The following is an 18,702-nucleotide window of genomic DNA, read 5'->3' on the forward strand; positions in this document are numbered from 1 at the left end:
ACCTGGGACCTGCACCCTGTCCTCGCCCCAGTCTTCTGCCTAGGCAGTTCCATCTCATCGGCGTGGAGTCTGCTCACTCCTCCTCCCCAGCTTTTCTCCTGGCTTTTATTCTTCTTATTTATTTATGTATTGGAGACACAGTTTCACTCTGTCACCTAGGCTGGAGGGCAGTGGCACAATCTCGGCTCACTGCAACCTCTGCCTCCGGGGGTCAAGCCATTCTCTCACTTCAGCCTCCTGAGCAGCTGGGATTGCAAGTGTGCGCCACCACACCCAGCTAAATTTTGTGGTTTTAATGGAGACAGGGTTTTACCATGTTGGCCAGGCCGGTCTCGAACTCCTGACCTCAGGTGATCTGCCCGCCTTGACCTCCCAAAATGCTGGGATTACAGGCATGAGCCACCATGCTCAGCCTTTTTAAAGATTTTTAAATTTTGTTTTGTTTTGTTTTGTTTGTTTTGAGACGGAGTTTCTCTCTTGTTGCCTGGGCTGGAGTGCAATGGCGTGATCTCAGCTCACCACAACCTCCACCTCCTGGGTTCAGGCAATTCTCCTGCCTCAGCCTCCCAAGTAGCTGGGAGTACAGGCATGCGCCACCATGCCCAGCTAATTCTGTATTTTTTTTAGTAGAGACAGGGTTTCTCCGTGTTGGTCAGGCCAGTTTCAAACTCCCGATCTCAGGTGATCCACTCACCTCGCCCCCCCAAAGTGTTGGAATTACAGGCGTGAGCCACTGCACCCAGCCTAAGATTTTTAAATTTTTTATTTAATTTTTAATTTTATTTTTTGAGATACAGTTTTACTCTGTCATTCAGACTTGAGTGCAGTGGCACAATCCTGGCTCACTGTAACCTCCGCCTCCCAGGTTCAAGCAATTCTCCTGCCTCAGCCTCCTGAGCAGCTGGGACCACAAACGCACACCACCATGCCCGGATAATTTTTGTTTTTTTGGTAGAGATGGGGTTTTGCCGTGATGGTCGGGCTGATCTTGAACTCCTGACCTCAAGTGATCTGCCCTCCTTGGCCTCCCAAAATGCTGGGATTACATGTGTGAGCCACCGCGCCTGGCCTAATTCCTCGTATTCTTTAAATCTCAGCCTAAACACTGTGTCTGCAGCGTGGCTTCCCCGGCCCCTCTGGTCAAAAGCCTACACACCTCAGGGAGCCTCTGAGTCTGGATTTCCCAGAGCAGATTTGGGTGCAAGTAGCTGATTTGGGAGGTGGTCCTGGAAAGCACTGGTTGGAGGAGAGAGGGCAGTGGAGAGGGAAGGAAGCCGACAGAGGGTGCCTGACAGGTGGGTTTGGTTTTAGGTGGGCCGCTGGGATTCAGTCCCACTGTGGACCTTGGAGAGAGCATGTAGTGCATGCCCCCACAGTGTCCTACTCACTGGTGTCCATTGAAGTCTTCTGAGACAGTTGGGGGAGAGGGGGAGGGTCTTGGAATGCAGATTCCCAGGCCTGGGAACCAGAGGTTCTGGTTCACTAGGAACTTGTCCAGCCTCCCACGCTAAATATTTACACCTAAAAGATCCTCTACGTCACACTCACCTGTCTCCATCAAGACAGGTGAGCACCATGAGGGGCAGGAACGTGTTTGTCTTCACCATCATACCCTCAGCCATGCAAAGTGGCAAGTGCCCCATTTTAAAAAATGCTATTTAAGAAATAATGTAGCAAACACTGTTTTTTTGTTTTTTGTTTTTTGTGGTTTTTTTGAGATGGAGTCTTGCTCTGTCACCCAGGCTGGAGTGCAATGGTGCAATCTCAGCTCACTGCAACCTCTGCCTCCTGGGTTCGAGCAATTCTCCTGACTCAGCCTCCCAGGTAGCTGGGACTACAGGCACGGGCCACCATACCCGGCTAATTTTTGCATTTTTAGTAGAGAGGGGGTTTCACCATGTTGGCCAGGCTGGTCACGAACTTCTGACCTCAGGTGATCTACCGGTCTCGGCCTCCCAAAGTGCTGGGATTACAGGCATGAGCTACCGTGCCCGTCCTGCAGACACAGCTTTATGTGCCTTCTATTTTTTTTTTCTTTTTTTTGAGATGGAGTCTTGTTCTGTCACCTAGGCTGGAGTGCCGTGGCGTGATCTCAGCTCACTGCAACAACTGCCTCCCAGGTTCAAGCGATTCTTCTGCCTCAGCCTCCTGAGTAGCTGGCATTACAGGCATGCGCCACAATGCCCAGCTCATTTTTGTATTTTTAGTAGAAACAGAGTTTCACCATGTTGGCCAGGCTGGTCTTGAACTCCTGGCCTCAAGTGATCCACCCGCCTGGGCCTCCCAAAGTGCTGGGATTACAGGCACAAGCGACCACACCAGCCAGTGCTTTCTAATATTAACTGATCCCCTCATCACAGAATTGTTATTCCCATTTCATAGATGGGGAGAGCGAAGCATGGAGGGATAGAGTCACTTGTGAAGGGTGCCTGGATGAGATGTGGCAGAGCTGGGATTTGGACCCAGGCAGGAGATCCCATGGTCTGTGACTTTACTCCTCTCTGCTGCCTCTATAAAGATTGGTTCCTTTGTCACCACAGGGGAAAGGGGCTGGTCTAGGAAGCCTTTCCATTTCCTGACCTGGACTGGGTGGGAGTCATGGATCCTGCCTGACCAGGGGCTGTGCCTCCCTCCCCAGCATACCTGGGCTTCCTGTGGATGCTACTGCTCGTGGCCTATGGGCAGAGGGACCCCAGCGCCTACCACCTCAACAGACACCTCGAGCACAGCTTCACCAGGGGCTTCTCAGGTGTGCTGGGCTTCCGAGAGTTCTTCGAGTGGGCCAACGCCACCCTTGTGAGCAGCCTCTATGGTCACCCCCCAGGTAAGTCCTGCAGCCCTGGGGCTGTGTCAGCCTCCTTGTGCCTTCTCCCGGCTAGGAACAGACATAGAGCACTGTCAGCGTCAGCGTCATAAGAAAACCAGGCCAAGTGTGGTGGCTCACACCTGTAATCCCAGCCCTTTGGGAGGCTGAGGCGGGAGGATTGCTTGAGGCCAGGAATTCGAGACCAGCCTGGCAACATGGCGAGACCCTGCCTCTATGAAAAATACAAAAATGAGCCGCGTGTGATGCCTCATGCCTATAATCCCAGCAACTCAGGAGGTTGAAGTGGAAGGATTGCTTAAGCCCAGGAGGCAGAGCCTGCAGTGAGCCAAAATTGTGCCACTGCACTCCAAAAGACTCTGTCTTTTTTTTAAGACTCTGTCTTAAAAAAAAAAAAAAAGCCTTTTTTCCTTTTTCCGGCGTTCAAGATGTCGAAGCAAGGACGTGGTGGGTCCTCTGGTGCGAAATTCCGGATTTCCTTGGGTCTTCCGGTAGGAGCTGTGATCAATTGTGCTGACAACACAGGAGCCAAAAACCTGTATATCATCTCCGTGAAGGGGATCAAGGGACGGCTGAACAGACTTCCCGCTGCTGGTGTGGGTGACATGGTGATGGCCACAGTCAAGAAAGGCAAACCAGAGCTCAGAAAAAAGGTACATCCAGCAGTGGTCATTCGACAACGAAAGTCATACCGTAGAAAAGATGGCGTGTTTCTTTATTTTGAAGATAATGCAGGGGTCATAGTGAACAATAAAGGCGAGATGAAAGGTTCTGCCATTACAGGACCAGTAGCAAAGGAGTGTGCAGACTTGTGGCCCCGGATTGCATCCAATGCTGGCAGCATTGCATGATTCTCCAGTATATTTGTAAAAATAAAAATTTTAAACCCAAAAAAAAAAAAAAACAACAACAACAAAAAAAAAAAAAACAGAGAGAGAGAGAGGCCAGCCACAGTGGCTCACGCCTGTAATCCCAGCATTTGGGAGGCCGAGGTGGGCAGATCACTTGAGGTCGGGGGTTTGAGACCGGCCTGGCCAACCTGGTGAAACCCCGTCTCTACTAAAAATACAAAAATTAGCTGGGTGTGTTGTCACGTGTCTATAATCTCAGCTACTTGAGTGGCTGGGGCAGGAAAATTGCTTGAACCTGGGAGGCAGAGGTTGCAGTGAGCTGAGATCATGATATTGCACTCCAGCCTGGGTGAAGAAGTGAGACTCCATCTCAAAAAAAACAAAAACAAAACAAAACAAAACAAAAAACAGAAAGGAAGGAAGGAAGGAGAAAAGAAAAGAAAACCTAAACACCCCAGGCGGAGTGGCTCACAGCTGTAATCCCAGCACTTTGGGAAGCCGAGACAGGTGGATCATTTGAGGTCAAGAGTTTCAGACCAGCCTGACTAACATGGTGAAACCCTATCTCGACTAAAAATACAAAATTAGCTGGGTGTGTTTGTGCAAGCCTGTAGTCCCAGCTACTCAGGAGGCTGAGGCAGGAGAATCGCTTGAACCTGGGAAGCAGAGATTTTAGTGAGTTGAGATTGAGCCCTTGCATTCCAGCCTGGGTGACAAGAGTGAAACTCTGTCAAGAAAGAGAGACAGAGAGAGAGAGAGAGAGAGAGAGAGAAACAAGAAGGAAGGAAGGGAGGAGGGAGGGAGGGAAGGAAGGAAGAAGAAAGAAAAAGAAAGAAAGAAGGAAAGAAAGAAAGAGAGAGAAAGAAAGAAAAAGAAAGAGAGAAAGACAGAAAAAGAAAAGGAAGGAAGGAAAAGCAGAAGGAGGAGGAGGAGAAGAAGAAGGAGGAAGAGAAGAAGAAGAAAAGGATGGAAGGAAAGAAGGAAGGAAGGAAGGAAGGAAGGAAGGAAGGAAGGAAGGAAGGAAGGAAGGAAACCAATCAATAACCACAGTATCAGATGCTATGAAGGAGAGACTCTCAGAAGGCTGGGTGTACACAAGCAGGGACTCTCCACCTCTCTTCCTCCAATGCAGAGTGGAGAACCTCCTAAGTAAGTGATGACAGAGCTTGAACCAGCTAGGCAAAAACAGTGTGCCAGGCAGAATGAACAACATGAGAAAAGCCCAGCCTCTCACGCCATGGGATACATGTTCTTGGAACCGCAGCGTGCTGAGTATGACTCTCATGTAGGGTGTGAGTTAAGGATCAGTAAGAAGCAAACCAGGAGAGATGAACAGGCCACATCGTGAAGGATCTCAGGAGTGAGTATCTCATCCTCGAGGAAATGAGGCGCCATTGAATTTCTACATGAAGCTGTGGCATAAATCTGTGGTATAGAAGGATCACTCTGGAAGCACCTGGAAGTTGGAATAAAGGGTGGGCAAGTTGGCTGGGCACAGTGGCTCACACCTGTAATCCCGGCACTTTGGGAGGCCGAGGTGGGTGAATCACCTGAGGTCAGGAGTTTGAGACCAGCCTGGTCGACATGGAGAAACCTCATCTCTACTAAAAATAAAAAAAATTAGCCAGGTGTGGTGGCATGTGCCTGTAATCCCAGCTACTTGGAAGGTGGAGGCAGGAGAGTCGCTTGAACCCAGAAGGCAAAGGTTGCAGTGAGCTAAGATCGCGCCATTGCACTCTAGCCTGGGCAACAAGAGCGAAACTCTGTCTCAAAAAAAAAAAAGGTGGGGGGAGGGGTGGGCAAGTTAAGATGCTGAGAACACAGTATGAGGGCTGGTGCAAGGACTAGGGACAGTGGTGATGGAGAGAAAGGGATGGGTACATAAGACATGGAAACAGTAGGATGGATAGGATGTAGTAACCACGGGATAGAGGATTGAGGAGAAAGGGCACAGGCATGTCCAGACTGATGACGGGGTGGTGGGGTTCCATTCCCTAAGAGAAGTTGCGCAGGACGCACAGTAGTTTCCAGTTGGAGAGACGGTGAGGTTATTTGGATAAATGTAGTCTACAGTTGGCCATAAACTTCTCTCAGCTGTCTCTATAATGGGTATGCTGAAGTTCACATCAGCCACAGGCCAGGAAGCTTGGAATGTGTTAAGATTATTTTGATTGCTAGATTTACCCACCTGGTGTTTCTTTTTAGGCTTTGTCACTGATGGGAACTCCAAGTTGGTTGGCAGTGCCCAGATTCGTCAAGTGAGGGTCCGGGAAAGCTCTTGCCCTCTTGCCCAGCAGCTGCAGGCATCTCTCAATGGATGCCATGCGCCATATTCCCTGGATGCTGAAGACCTGGCAGATTACGGGGAAGGCTGGAATGCCACCGCCCTCAGTAATGGCAGTAGCTTTCCCTATGCTTGGCAGTACCAGAGCCAGGACCAACGTCGAGGGTATCCCATCTGGGGCAAACTCACTGTGTACCGTGGAGGAGGCTACGTGGTCCCCTTGGGGACTGATCGCCAAAGCACGTCAAGGTAAGGTTGACTTGATTCATTTGTAGCTGAGTAAAGTCTTCTGCTGGAGTCCACATCTGCTTGGGGAATGTAGTCTTCAAAACAGGGCTGAGCCAAGTTCGTTCAGGTCCTTGTGGGAGGGCCTGAAGGATTCAGAATCATGCAGGTTGTATTTTCAGGTACCTGGGAACTGAGCCATCTCAGAATTGGAAGGAAAGTCTCTCTCTAGCATTCACAGCCTAGTTGCCTCTGCTAGAGCCAGTCCAGAGATGGGGAGCTCACTACCACTCAAAGCAGTCCACCCTTAGGCAAGAGGGAAGTAGTTAAGGATCTGTCAAGAATTCTGCAAAGTCTGAGGTTTTACCCTAGTTGTAAGCCAACAAGCTAACCTGTTAACTGTTTCATGGATGCTGGCAGAAGACACAAGATTCCTGGGTCGGAGACAAAGGATTTTGTTACAGCAAAAGTCATAGCAGAACATTACATTGGTTTGAGTCAGTTCGCAACAAAGGGCCATGAAAGATGCCTGCTTGTGCCTGCAATACTGAGCCTGGGGCATTTGATGCTTTTACAGCAGCAGAAAGAAGCCTGCTCTTTGTCCAAAGGAAGGCATCACCTCATCCCACAAGGTTGCACACTGCAAATACAGCCCTAAGAAGTGACTTGGCTAAAGCACAAGTACGGTCCTGCATTCCGAGAATACCCAGTAAGAATGTGCAGGGATGCTCAGGGTCCATGCAGTCTGACTCAACATGCCCTTGAGACAAGAGACCTAGATTTGAAACCCTGGCACTGCTCCTTTTAGCTGTGCAGTCCAAGCAAATTAGCAGACCCGTGTGAACCTCAGTTTCCTCCATTGTATGATGATTGCACCAAGATGGTTTGTGATGGTGCAGCCTATACTCTATCTACAGACAGGGTCTCCTGGGGTTAAGGAAAGGGCAGGAATAGTCTTTTTCAGAACAAGAGGCGTTTTTCCTGCTAATTGAAATGAATGCAGATGTTCTCTCTCTGGTGGCTGGGTGAGGTGATCACGCCTGTAATCCCAGCACTCTGAGAGGCCAAGGCGGAAGGATCACCTGAGGTCAGGAGTTTGAGACTAGTCTGGCCAACATAGCGAAACCCCATCTCTACTAAAAATACAAAAAATTAGTGGCGGGTGCCTGTAATCTCAGCTACTCAGGAGGCTGAGGCAGGAGAATCGCTTGAACACGGAAGGCGGAGGTTGCAGTGAACCGAGATTGTGCCATTGCACTCCAGCCTGGGTAACAAGAGCAAAACTCTGTCTCAAAAAAAAAAAAAAAGAAAGATATTCTCTCTCTGTCTGCTGCTGTGTACCAAGCAGGATGCAGACCCACTGGGGACACAGCATATTACAGGCCCATCATTATTATTGGAAGTAATAACAGCTATCACTACTGCACACACACAGCACACACACACACACATACACACACATCCCTCCATGTTCTCTAAATGATCTGAACGCACTGGTGTTAACATCATTGTAGGGCCGGGCACAGTGGCTCACACCTGTAATTCCAGCACTTTGGGAGGCTGACACAGGGGAATTGCTTGAGCCCAGGAATTCGAGACCAGCCTGGACAACATACTGAGACTGTGCCTCTAAAAAAGATAAAAAATTATCTGGGCATGGTGGTACACACCTGTAGTCCCAGCAACTTGGGAGGCTGAGGTGGGAGGATCACTTGAGCCCAGGAGGTGGAGGCTGCAATGAGTGATAATTGCCATTGCACTGCATTCTGGGCAACAGAGGAATACCCTGTCTCATAAACACAAAAAACCAACAAAAAAACCACACCATGGCAGATGAGGAAACCGAGGCCTGAAGAAGTTATTAGCTTGTCCAGGAGGCAGCCAGGATTTGAACCCAGGTCCCTCTAGCATGTGCTCTTTCCACCACATCAGGCTGACAGATCTCCAGGAGCTCATGGGAGCTGCTTGCCTAAGCCCCTGATGTTTTATATGATTCTTTTTTGATTGATTGATTGATTGATTGATTGATTTTTTGAGACAGAGTCTTGCTCTTGTCGCCCAGGCTGGAGTGCAATGGCGTGATCTCAGCTCACTGCCACCTCCACTTTTGGGCTTAAGTGATTCTCCTGCCTCAGCCTCCTGAGTAGCTGGAATTACAGGCACATGCCACCACACCCAGCTGATTTTTGTATTTTTAGTAGAGGTGGAGTTTCACCATGTTGGCCAGGCTGGTCTTGAACTCCTGACCTTAGGTGATCTGTCCACCTCAACCTCCCAAAGTGCTGGGATTACAAGCGTGAGCCATCGTGCCCAGCCTTCTTTTTTTTTCTTGTTTTTTTTTTTTTTTTGGAGACAAGAGTTTTGCTCTGTTGCCTGGGCTGAGTGCATTGGCGTGATCTCGGCTTATTGCAACCCCCACCTCTCAGGTTCAAGCAATTCTCCTGCCCCAGCCTCCTGAATAACTGAGAATACAGGCACGTGCCACCATGGCTGGCTAAATTTTTTGTATTTTTAGTAGAGACAGGGTTTTACCAAGTTGGCCAGGCTGGTCTCAAACTCCTGACCTCAGGTGATCTACCTGCCTCGGCCTCCCAAAGTGATGAGATTATAGGCATGAGCCACCATGCCTGGCCCTTTTTTTCTTTTTTTGAGATAGTCTCACACTGTCACCCAGGCTGGAGTGCAGTGGCATGATCTTGACACACTGCAACCTCTGCCTCCTGGGTTCAAGTGGTTCTCCTGTCTCAGCCTCAGGCAATTTTCATGCCTCAGCCTTCCAAGTAGCTGGGATTACAGGCATGCACCACTACAGAGAATATTTTCTTTTTCTTTTCTTTTTTTTTTTGAGACGGAGCCTCGCTCTGTCACCCAGGTTGAGGTGTAGTGGCGCAATCTCGGCTCACTGTAACCTCTGCCTCCCTGATTCAAGCAATTCCCGTCTCAGCCTCCTGAGAAGCTGGAATTACCGGCACACGCCACCATGCCCGGCGAATTTTTGTATTTTTAGTAGAGATGGGGTTTCACCATGTTGGTCAGGCTGGTCTCGAACTCCTGACCTCAGATAATCCACCCACCTCGGCCTCCCAAAGTGCTGAGATTACAGGCGTGAGCCACCGCACCTGGCCACGCCTGGCTAATTTTTGTATTTTTGTGTCTTTAGCGGAGACGAGGTTTCACTATGTTGGCCAGGCTGGTTTCAAACTCCTGACCTCAGGGGATCCACCCACCTCGGCCTCCCAAAGTGCTGGGATTACAGACATGAGCCACTGCACCCGAACTATGATTCTTCTAACACCATGGCTCTCAAACCGTAAAAAGCATCCGAATCCTAGCGGGCTCATCAAAACATGCATTCTGGGCTCCTCTGAGAGTTTCTGACTCAGCAGGTCTAGGGCGGGCCTGAGAATCTGTATTTCCAGCAAGTTCCCAAGTGATGCTGATGCTGTTGGTGTGGGGACCACACTTTGAGAATCTCTGCTCTCATGGACAGGAGATGAGGGGTGCCACCATATCACAGCGTGGGCTACAAAATGCGACCACTCCCAGGAGCAGCCCTGGTGGCCTGGTGGCCCAGGGAGCAAAGCAGAAGCAGAGGGAGAAGTTGAGACAGGAAGCTCTGGCCTCGGTCAAGGGGCTGCGGGAACATGGAGCCCCTGCAGGGTAGAAATGCCCCAATGCCACTCTTTTCCGCAGAATTCTCCGATATCTCTTTGACAACACCTGGCTGGACGCCCTGACCAGAGCTGTGTTTGTGGAGTTCACTGTCTACAACGCCAACGTCAACCTGTTCTGCATTGTCACACTGACGCTAGAGACCAGCGCCCTGGGTGGGCAGCCTCGCCTGGGAACCCTCTGCAGGGCTCCAGAAGACAGACACTCCTTCCCCTGGGCTGGGGTTCCTGACCTACCTGGGTGCAGCCACCCCAGGGCCAGAGCTCCAGAGCAAATAGTTGTTTAGTGAATCTAGGTGTGGGTCTTGGTTATCCCTGCAGCCGTGAGTCCCTGGGTCCCCGAAGGCAAAGCATTAGGGTCCTCCACCCTAATTCTCCCCATCTTTCTGGCCTGTCGCCCAAGTTATGCTAAAAGAGCTTATTGAGAGTCCAAAGGCAGCTTATCCATTATCTAATCCCGAGCTTCCCAGTCTGCTGGGGTTGGCGGTGGCGAGCTGGCAGCAACAGGTGAGGGAGAATGTGACCTGGTAACAGATCATATCAACTAATATAATATTTCACCATACATCAGCGCACAGCACAAAGTACGTTTTACATCATAATCCAGCACACATGCAACCAAGATGAAATGTTCACAAATAACATGTACTTTAACTCCATGAGGCCAGGCGTGGTGGCTCGCACCCATGATCCCAGCACTTTGGGAGGTCAAGGTGGGAGGACTCCTTGAGCCCAGGAGTCCAAAACCAGCCTGGGCAACATGGTGAGACCTGGTCTGTACAAAATTTAAAAAACAAAAAACTACATGTGATGGGCTCTCAAATTTTGTGTTCTATTCTATTCATTCTTCTTCACGCCTCCTTTCCCCCTTTAAACTGCTGATCACAATCTACTAAAAACCAATTTACAGTCTGTTCAGCTAATGGTCAATTTACCTAACAGCCAACCTCCTCTCCATTGAATACCAAACTTTAAGAAAATATTGGATTACACTTTTAATTATAAAAGTAATATAGGCCGGGAGTGGTGGCTCATGCCTGTAATCCCAGCACTTTGGGAGGCCATTGCCGGTGGAGGGAAAGGGGCAGATCACCAGGTCAGGAGTCCAAGATCAGCCTGGCCAACAAGGCGAAACCCCGTCTCTACTAAAAATACAAAAATTAGCTGGGCGTGCTGGTGGGCACCCGTAATCCCAGCTACTCAGGAGGCTGAGGCAGGAGAATTATGTGAACCCAGGAGGTGGAGGTTGCAGTGAGCCGAGATCATGCCATTGCACTGCAGCCTGGGTGACAAGAGCAAGACTCCATCTCAAAAAAAAAAAAAAAAAAAGGAATATATATTTGTGTGTGTGTGTGTGTGTGTGTGTGTGTGTTTTAATTCAGAACTGTGAAAAGTGAAGGGCATTCAATTTCTGTTGTCATTCCCTATTGCTAACAGTTTCTTCCAAATCCCTTTTGGGTTTGTGTATCTTTTTAAAAATTTTATTATTATTATCTTTTTTTTATTTTTATTTTTATTTTTTTTTGAGACACAGTCCTTCTCTGTCACCTAGGCTAGAGTGCAATGGCACGATCTGAACTCACTGCAGCCTCCACCTCCTGGGTTCAAGAGATTCTATTGCCTCAGCTTCCTGAGTAGCTGGGATTACACGGATGCACTACCACGCCCGGCTAAGTTTTATATTTTTAGTAGAGACGGGGTTTCTCCATGTTGGTCAGGCTGGTCTCAAACTGCTAACCTCAGGTTATCTGGCTGCTTTGGCCTCCCAAAGTGCTGGCATTACAGGCGTGAGCCACCATGCCTGGCTTTTTTTTTTTTTTTAATATGGTGTCTCGCTCTGTCACCCAGGCTGGAGTGCAGTGGCACAATCTCAGCTCACTGCAACCTCCGCCTCCTGGGTTCAAGCGATTCTCCTGCCTCAGCCTCCCGAGTAGCTGGGACTACAGGTGCCTGCCACCACGCCCGGCTAATTTTTTGTATTTTTAGTAGAGACGGGGTTTCACCACATTAGCCAGGATGGTCTCAGTCTGTGGACCTCATGATATGCCCACCTCGGCCTCCCAAAGTGCTGGGATTACAGGCATGAGCCACTGGGCCCGGCCCAAAATGGCTTTAAATGAGCCAAGTGGGAGTCAGTTGTCATTATATGGGTGGATGTGCTTTATCTGGAGGTGTCTGTGCCCAAAGGCCAACACCAAATGCCGAGGGGAGGGGAGGACCTTCCACTGCAGCCCCTCCGCCCCTTCTGGTGCATCCGCTGCCTTCAGTGTCTACCACGTGTCCATGTTCAGTCCTTTGGGTCTGAAATAACGTTGGTTTTTCCTTGGCCCCAGCCAGCCCTCAAGGGGTTGAGCTTGAGTCATCTGACCTGATGGCTCCTGGTCAGAAGCCACGGCTCTGAGCAAGCAGGTGGCCCTGAGTGAGCAGAACGCACTTTGCTCCCCAGGCACCTTCTTTACGCACGCGGCCCTGCAGAGCCTCCGCCTGTACCCCTTCACCGATGGCTGGCACCCCTTCGTAGTGGTGGCAGAGATCATCTACTTCCTCTTCCTCCTCTACTACATGGTGGTTCAGGTAAGGAGCATGCTCATAGCTCATGAGCAGGGTTTGGGGTGCAGGGATGTCTGGTGCCTCATCAACACCTCTCCCCTTCCTTGCAGGTGGGATGGGAAAGGGATTTTTTTCCTCCTTTTTTTTTTTTTTGAGACGGAGTCTAACTCTGTCACCAGGCTGGAATGCAATGGTGCAATCTTGGCTCACTTCAGCCTCCACCTCCTGGGTTCAAATTATGCTCCTGCCTCAGCGTCTTGAGTAGCTAGGACTACAAGCATGCACCACTATGCCCTGCTAATTTTTGTGTTTTTAGTAGAGATGGGGTTTCATCATGTTGGCCAGGATTGTCTCGAACTCCTAACCTCGTGAACCACCTGCCTCGCCTCGCAAAGTGCTGGGATTACAGGTGTGAGCCACCACGCCAGGCTGGGAAAGGGCTTTGCCTTAGGTGTTTGCTGGGAACAACCTTTGGTCCTTCCATTGGTCCTAGGGCTGATCTAGGCTGCTAGATCAGGGCATGGGAAGGACCCAAGGATGGTACTCCTCAGGAATTGAGAACTCAAAAAGGGGTCCTTCGTGGGTGGGAAAGGGAGAGGAGCATGGGTCCTGTTTCTACTGGACTGAGACCTTCCAAAGAGCCAGGGTAGGGGGATGGTATGAGGAAGTGACCCTACCGCTGGGTGTGGAAGTACTCTGAACTTAGATTGTGGGGCTTCTTAGCATCTTTTGTTCCCACCCATGGTCACTGGGAGTTAGACAACATCCCCTTTGCCACCTTTATCACCATGTTGCATCCGAAAGTGCAGAGGTTGATGATGCTAAAAGCTGGATGATGCTGAGAACTCACCAGAAGCTGCACCCCTCCTCCTGCCAAAAATGCAAACCAGATTGCCAAAAGGGGGCATCTTGGCCCTTCATCCTCTTCTCCAACAGCCTCTTTAAAGCAAGGATGATATTTTTGAGTGCTTACTGCATAGCAGGCATTGTGCTAAGAAAGTATGTGTTTTCTCCTTCAACAACAGGAGAAAGGTCCTGTGGGCTCCAATTTAGAGTAGGCAACGAAAGTCCAGAGACTTTAAGTCATTTAGCCAAGGTCAGAATTTAAACACAAGGAGTCTGATCCCTGAACATCACACTCAACCCCTATCCACAGCATCAGCCTTATAAAGCAGTGCACTCACCTGGTCTTGAGCATCACCAGTTCAAGACCAATGGCCAACAGTCATCAGACAGTAACTTCAGTCTGTGCACCCGTCCAAGACCTCAGAGTAGATCTGTTCACCACCCACCTCCATGGTTCGCTGCCCTCCTCCAACCGCCTCCACACTCTGCCTGCAGCTGCTTCAGAAAGCTGCTCTCCAAAACCTATAAATCTCTCTCAAAATGCTGCTTGGGCAGTTTTAAAAATCTCCCCACTTTTCATCCCTTTATTATAAAAGTGAACTTAGCCTGCCACCAGCCAAATGGAAGTCCTTCCTCCTTAAGAGTGAGTAGGAGGGGCACAGTGGTGCAAGCCTGTAATCCCAGCATTTTGGGAGGCCCAGGCGGGCAGATCACTTCAGGTCAGGAGTTTGAGACCAGCCTGGCCAACATTGCAAAACCTCATCTCTACTAAAAATACAAAAATTAGCCGGGCACGGTGGCAGGTGCCTATAGTCCCAGCTACTAAGGAGGCCGATGCAGTAGAATTGCTTGAACCTGGGAGGCGGAGGTTGCAGTGAGCTGAGATTCTGCCACAGCACTCCAGCCTGGGTGACAGAGCAAGACTCCATCTCAAAAAAAAAAAAAAAATGCCAGGTGCAGTGGCTTATGCCTGTAATCCCAGCACTTTGGGAGGCTGTGGCAGGCAGATCATGAGATCAGGAATTCGAGACCAGCCTGACCAACATGGTGAAACCCCGTCTCTACTAAAAATACAAAATTAGCCGGGCGTGGTGGCACATGCCTGTAATCCCAGCTACTCGGGAGGCTGAGGCAGGAGAATTGCTTCAACTGGGGAGGCAGAGGTTGCAGTGAGCCAAGATTGCACCATTGCACTCCAGGCCCAGGCAACAAGAGCGAAACTCTGTCCCCCGCACAAAAAAAAAAAAAAAAAAAAAAAAAAAAAAAGAGTGGGTAGGAGGGTGAACTGGAACAAAAATAGAAGATTCTCTTGAGTGAAAGGGAAAAGATGGGGAGGAAAATGGAGAACACGTGCAGGATCGTTCTTTTGAACTTGTGACACCTGTTGGGGAAGTATAATTAAAACTAAGTCTACTGCCCATCCAGAAAACCTCTCCATAAGGGTGGAAAAGAAAGAAAACTAGCTCTCTATCTATGTATCTAGCTCTCTATCTAGAGAGAAGGTCTGGCTCTGTTGTCCAGGCTAGAGTGCAGTAGTACAGTCCTGGATTACTGCAGCCTTGACCTCCCCAGGGTCAAGTGATCCTCATATCTCAGCCTCTCGAGTAGCTGAGACTATAGGCACGTGCCACCACATCTGGCTAATTTTGTACTTTTTGTAGAGATGAGGCTTTGTCTTTTTTTTTTTTTTTTTTTTTGGCAGAGTCTTGCTCTGTTGCCCATTCTAGAGTGCAGTGGCGCATTGTCAGCTCACTGCAACCTCTGCCTCCTGGGTTCAAGCGATTTCCGGCTAATTTTTGTATTTGTAGTAGAGACAGGGTTTCACCATGTTGGCCAGGCTGGTCTCAAACTCCTGACCTCAAGTGATCTGTCTGCCTTGGTCTCCCAAAGTACTGAGATTACAGGCGTGAGCCACTGTGCCCGGCCTGTTTTCGTGATTTTGCCCAGGCTGTTCTCGAACTCCTGGGGTCAAGTGATTGTCACTCCTCAGCCTCCTGAAGTGTTGTAGAGTTGTGAGCCACCATGCTCAGCAATTTTTAAAATTATTTATATATTATTATTATTATTATTATCATTATTATTTTGACACAGAGTCTTGCTCTGTCACCAGGTTGGAGTGCAGTAGTACGATCTCGGCTCACTGCAACCTCCGCCTCCCGGGTTCATGCCATTCTCCTGCCTCAGCCTCCTGAGTAGCTGGGACTACAGGCACCCGCCACCACTGATTTTTATATTTTTAGTAGAGACGAGGTTTCGCCATGTTGGCCAGGATGGTCTGGATCTCTTGACTTTGTGATCCTCCAGCCGCAGCCTCCCAAGTGCTGGGATTACAGGCGTGAGCCACTGTGCCCAGCCTAAATTATTTATTTTTAATTGTGGGAAATATACATAACATAAAATTTACCATTTTAACCACTGTCAAGTGTTTAGTGGCATTAGGTCCACTCACATCATTGTGCAACTGTCACTACCGTCCATCTCTAGAAGGATGAACTCTTTTCATGTTGCAAAACTGCAGCCAGCCTGGTGCGGTGGCTCACGCTTGTAATCCCAGCACTTTGGGAAGCAGAGGCGGGCAGATCACCTGAGGTCAGGAGTTCGAGACCAGCGTGGCCAACAAAGTGAAACCCCATCTCTGCTGAAAATACAAAAATTAACTGGATGTGGTGGCATACGTCTGTAATCCCAGCTACTCAGGGGGCTGAAGCAGGAGAATCGCTTGAACCCAGGAGGCGGAGGTTGCATTGAGCCGAGATGGGGCCCACTGCACTCCAGCCTGGGCAACAGAGTGAGACTCTATCTCAAAAAAAAAAAAAAAAAAAAGAATTTCCTGGGGTTTAAATACCTTCTAGAGGTTTCCATTGGTTAGTCGGTGTGTGTCCTGTGTAAATGAAGAGATTAAAGTGAAGTTACAAAGTCATTTACTCAGGGTACACCGTATGTAAATGAAGAGGATATTTCCTGTCACAGCTGAAGTGTTTCCATTTGATTTTGTTCTTATGTTCCCTGCCTCCAGGCCCTATTATCCCACCTCAATGGGTCTGTGCACAAGGTTGGGGAGAGGCCTGGGCACTCTGTGCATGGGGGCCAGAGCTGGGGGAGCCTGCTGCCAGAGGGCCCTGCGGGGTGGGGAGGGAGCAGCCCTGGGGGTGGGGCCAGTCATGGCCACAACCTCACGCTCCTTTTCCAGGGCAAGCACATGAGAAAGCAGACATGGAGCTATTTCCGCAGCAAGTGGAACCTTCTGGAGCTGGCCATCATCCTGGCCAGCTGGAGTGCCCTGGCGGTGTTTGTGAAGAGGGCTGTCCTGGCCGAAAGGGATCTCCAGCGCTACCGGAACCACAGGGAAGAGTAAGTGGCTGTCTCCTCAGCCACCCAGCTCCCCATACTGGCCCCTCTTCCTACAGCTCCGTTTGAGGCCCAGGAGTCAGAAGGTGGTTTTGGGATGCTGTGGACGCTCAGGGGATAAAGGGGCACTCCTAGCAGACATAACTCTAGCTGCCACCTAGATTCAGGTTGGGGGCCAGCTGCAAGTGAGTACGACTAGAGATGACTCAGACAAAATAGAACATCTTGTGCAAATCTTCCCAAAACATAGGGCCATGTGGCATCCTGCTTAGGCTCCTCTTGGCCTTTGGGGGAGGCCCTTTGCAAGTATTAGGGCCCCAGTAAGCTCACCTGTGCTACCGTACACTAAGTGTCCACTATGTGGTAGGCAGGATGTATGCACCTAGGGAAACATCATCAGAATTGATGAAGGTCGATGTTATCATCGCCTCATTTAACAAAGACATTGAGGGCAGGGTGTGGTGGCTCATGCCTATAATCCCAGAACTTCGGGGGGCCGAGGTGGGCAGATCACTTGAGGTTAGGAGATTGAGACCAGCCTGGCCAACACGGTGAGACCCCAACTCTACTAAAAGTGGAAAACTGCTGGGCATGGTGGCTCACGCCTGTAATCCCAGCACTTTGGGAGGCCAAGGCAGGTGTATCATTTGAGGTCAGGAGTTTCAGACCAGCCTGGCTAATATGGTGAAGCCTCATCTCTACTAAAAATACAAAAATTAGCTGAGCGAGATGGCATGCGCCTAAAGTCCCAGCTACTCAGGAGACAGGAGAATCGCCCGAACCTGCTAAGCAGAAGTTGCAGTGAGCTGAGATTGCGCCACTGCACTCCAGCCTGGGTGACAGAGGGAGACTGGGGCTCAAAATAAAAAGACAAAGACGTTGAGGCTCAGAGAGGTCATGTGACTTCCCCAAGGCCACACAGCTAAAATGTGGCAGAGAAGTAATTTAAGCTTAGCTTACGTGGCTCCAGGCTGCCCTCCCTTGCTTGGAATCACTGGGTTTCTTGACTCACTCATTCATTTTATAGATATAGCTAACATGTATTGAGTTATTGCTAAACGTCATACACTTTCATAAAAACACCACATTACAAGCACTATCTCATCTCACCTACTTGAATCTTCCTGAGACCTCTAAGAGATGATATTAGCATCATCCTTTTTTTTTTTTTTTGAGACAGACTCTTGCATGATCTCAGCTCACTGCAACCTCTGCCTCCTTGGTTCAAGTCATTCTGCCTCAGCCTCCCCAGGAGCTGGGATTACAGGTGCACACCACCACACCCAGCTAATTTTTGTATTTTTTGTAGAGACGAGGTTTCACTATGTTGGCCAGGCTGGTCTCGAACTCCTGACCTTGTGATCCGCCCGCCTCTGCCTCCCAAAGTGCTGGAATTACAGGCGTGAGCCACCGCGCCCAGCCTCATCATCTTTTTTTTTTTTTTTTTTTTTTTTTTTTTGCAAATGAGGAAATCACATGTAATGAGTCTTGGAGAGGTTAAGCTGCATGAAAGGAAAATAAAATCTTGGGACCCCAATGCACTCTGCCAAAAGGAAAAGAAAAAATAAAGTTAGGCTGAAAGTTGAGTCATGCAAGAATCTGTCTTTCATTTTGTTCGTAAAGAGAGAGCTACAGCTAGAAGGTTAGTCTCCACAGGCAGCAGCTCCGTGTTCACCTTATCTTATATAAAGTGCCCACTTACTGAGCATAAGACAAATACGTCATTGACCATTCCCCTACCTGCTCCTTTTCTCTGGCAACATGTGGATTCAATAATGTCACCAGACCCTCCCTCTTTCCTCTCCAGCCCGCTTTTCCCTGCTTTTCCCTTTTAAGTATTGAAGGCTTCTGGCTGGGCACAGTGGCTCACACCTAATAAAAGAAGCCATAAGCCCTCTTTTATTATTTATGTTTTGAGACGGGGTCTTGCTCTGTCACCCAGGCTGGAGTGCAGTGGTGTGATCATAGCTCAGCTGCTCAGGTAATTTTTTTTTTTTTTTGAGACGGAGTCTGGCTCTGTTGCCCAGGCTGGAGTGCAGTGGCCGGATCTCAGCTCACTGCAAGCTCTGCCTCCCGGGTTTACGTCATTCTCCTGCCTCAGCC

At 49.4% G+C, this 18,702-nt stretch overlaps 2 protein-coding genes across 2 annotated transcripts in view; both read left to right on the forward strand.

Annotated features, from left to right (window-relative positions):
* Nucleotides 1–18,702, forward strand: part of PKD1L2 (polycystin 1 like 2) — a 116,272-nt gene that overhangs the window by 83,757 nt on the left and 13,813 nt on the right. The window contains exons 35-39 of the mRNA XM_010375154.2: nucleotides 2,639–2,824; nucleotides 5,881–6,208; nucleotides 9,878–10,011; nucleotides 12,302–12,429; nucleotides 16,442–16,602. Coding sequence (XP_010373456.2) covers nucleotides 2,639–2,824; nucleotides 5,881–6,208; nucleotides 9,878–10,011; nucleotides 12,302–12,429; nucleotides 16,442–16,602 — 937 coding nt within the window. The remainder of the gene's footprint in view (nucleotides 1–2,638; nucleotides 2,825–5,880; nucleotides 6,209–9,877; nucleotides 10,012–12,301; nucleotides 12,430–16,441; nucleotides 16,603–18,702) is intronic.
* On the forward strand, nucleotides 3,224–3,714 carry LOC104671630 (60S ribosomal protein L23-like). The gene has a single exon (XM_010375152.1). The coding sequence runs from the start codon at nucleotides 3,253–3,255 to the stop codon at nucleotides 3,673–3,675; it is 423 nt and encodes a 140-aa protein (XP_010373454.1). The 5' UTR covers nucleotides 3,224–3,252; the 3' UTR covers nucleotides 3,676–3,714.

Source organism: Rhinopithecus roxellana, chromosome 20 (assembly GCF_007565055.1).
Source record: "Rhinopithecus roxellana isolate Shanxi Qingling chromosome 20, ASM756505v1, whole genome shotgun sequence".
Taxonomy (NCBI): Eukaryota; Metazoa; Chordata; class Mammalia; order Primates; family Cercopithecidae; genus Rhinopithecus; species Rhinopithecus roxellana.

Bases quoted from the DNA above. Each gene is read 5' to 3' on its own strand.
- LOC104671630 (XM_010375152.1), top strand. From the start codon at position 3,253: ATGTCGAAGCAAGGACGTGGTGGGTCCTCTGGTGCGAAATTCCGGATT.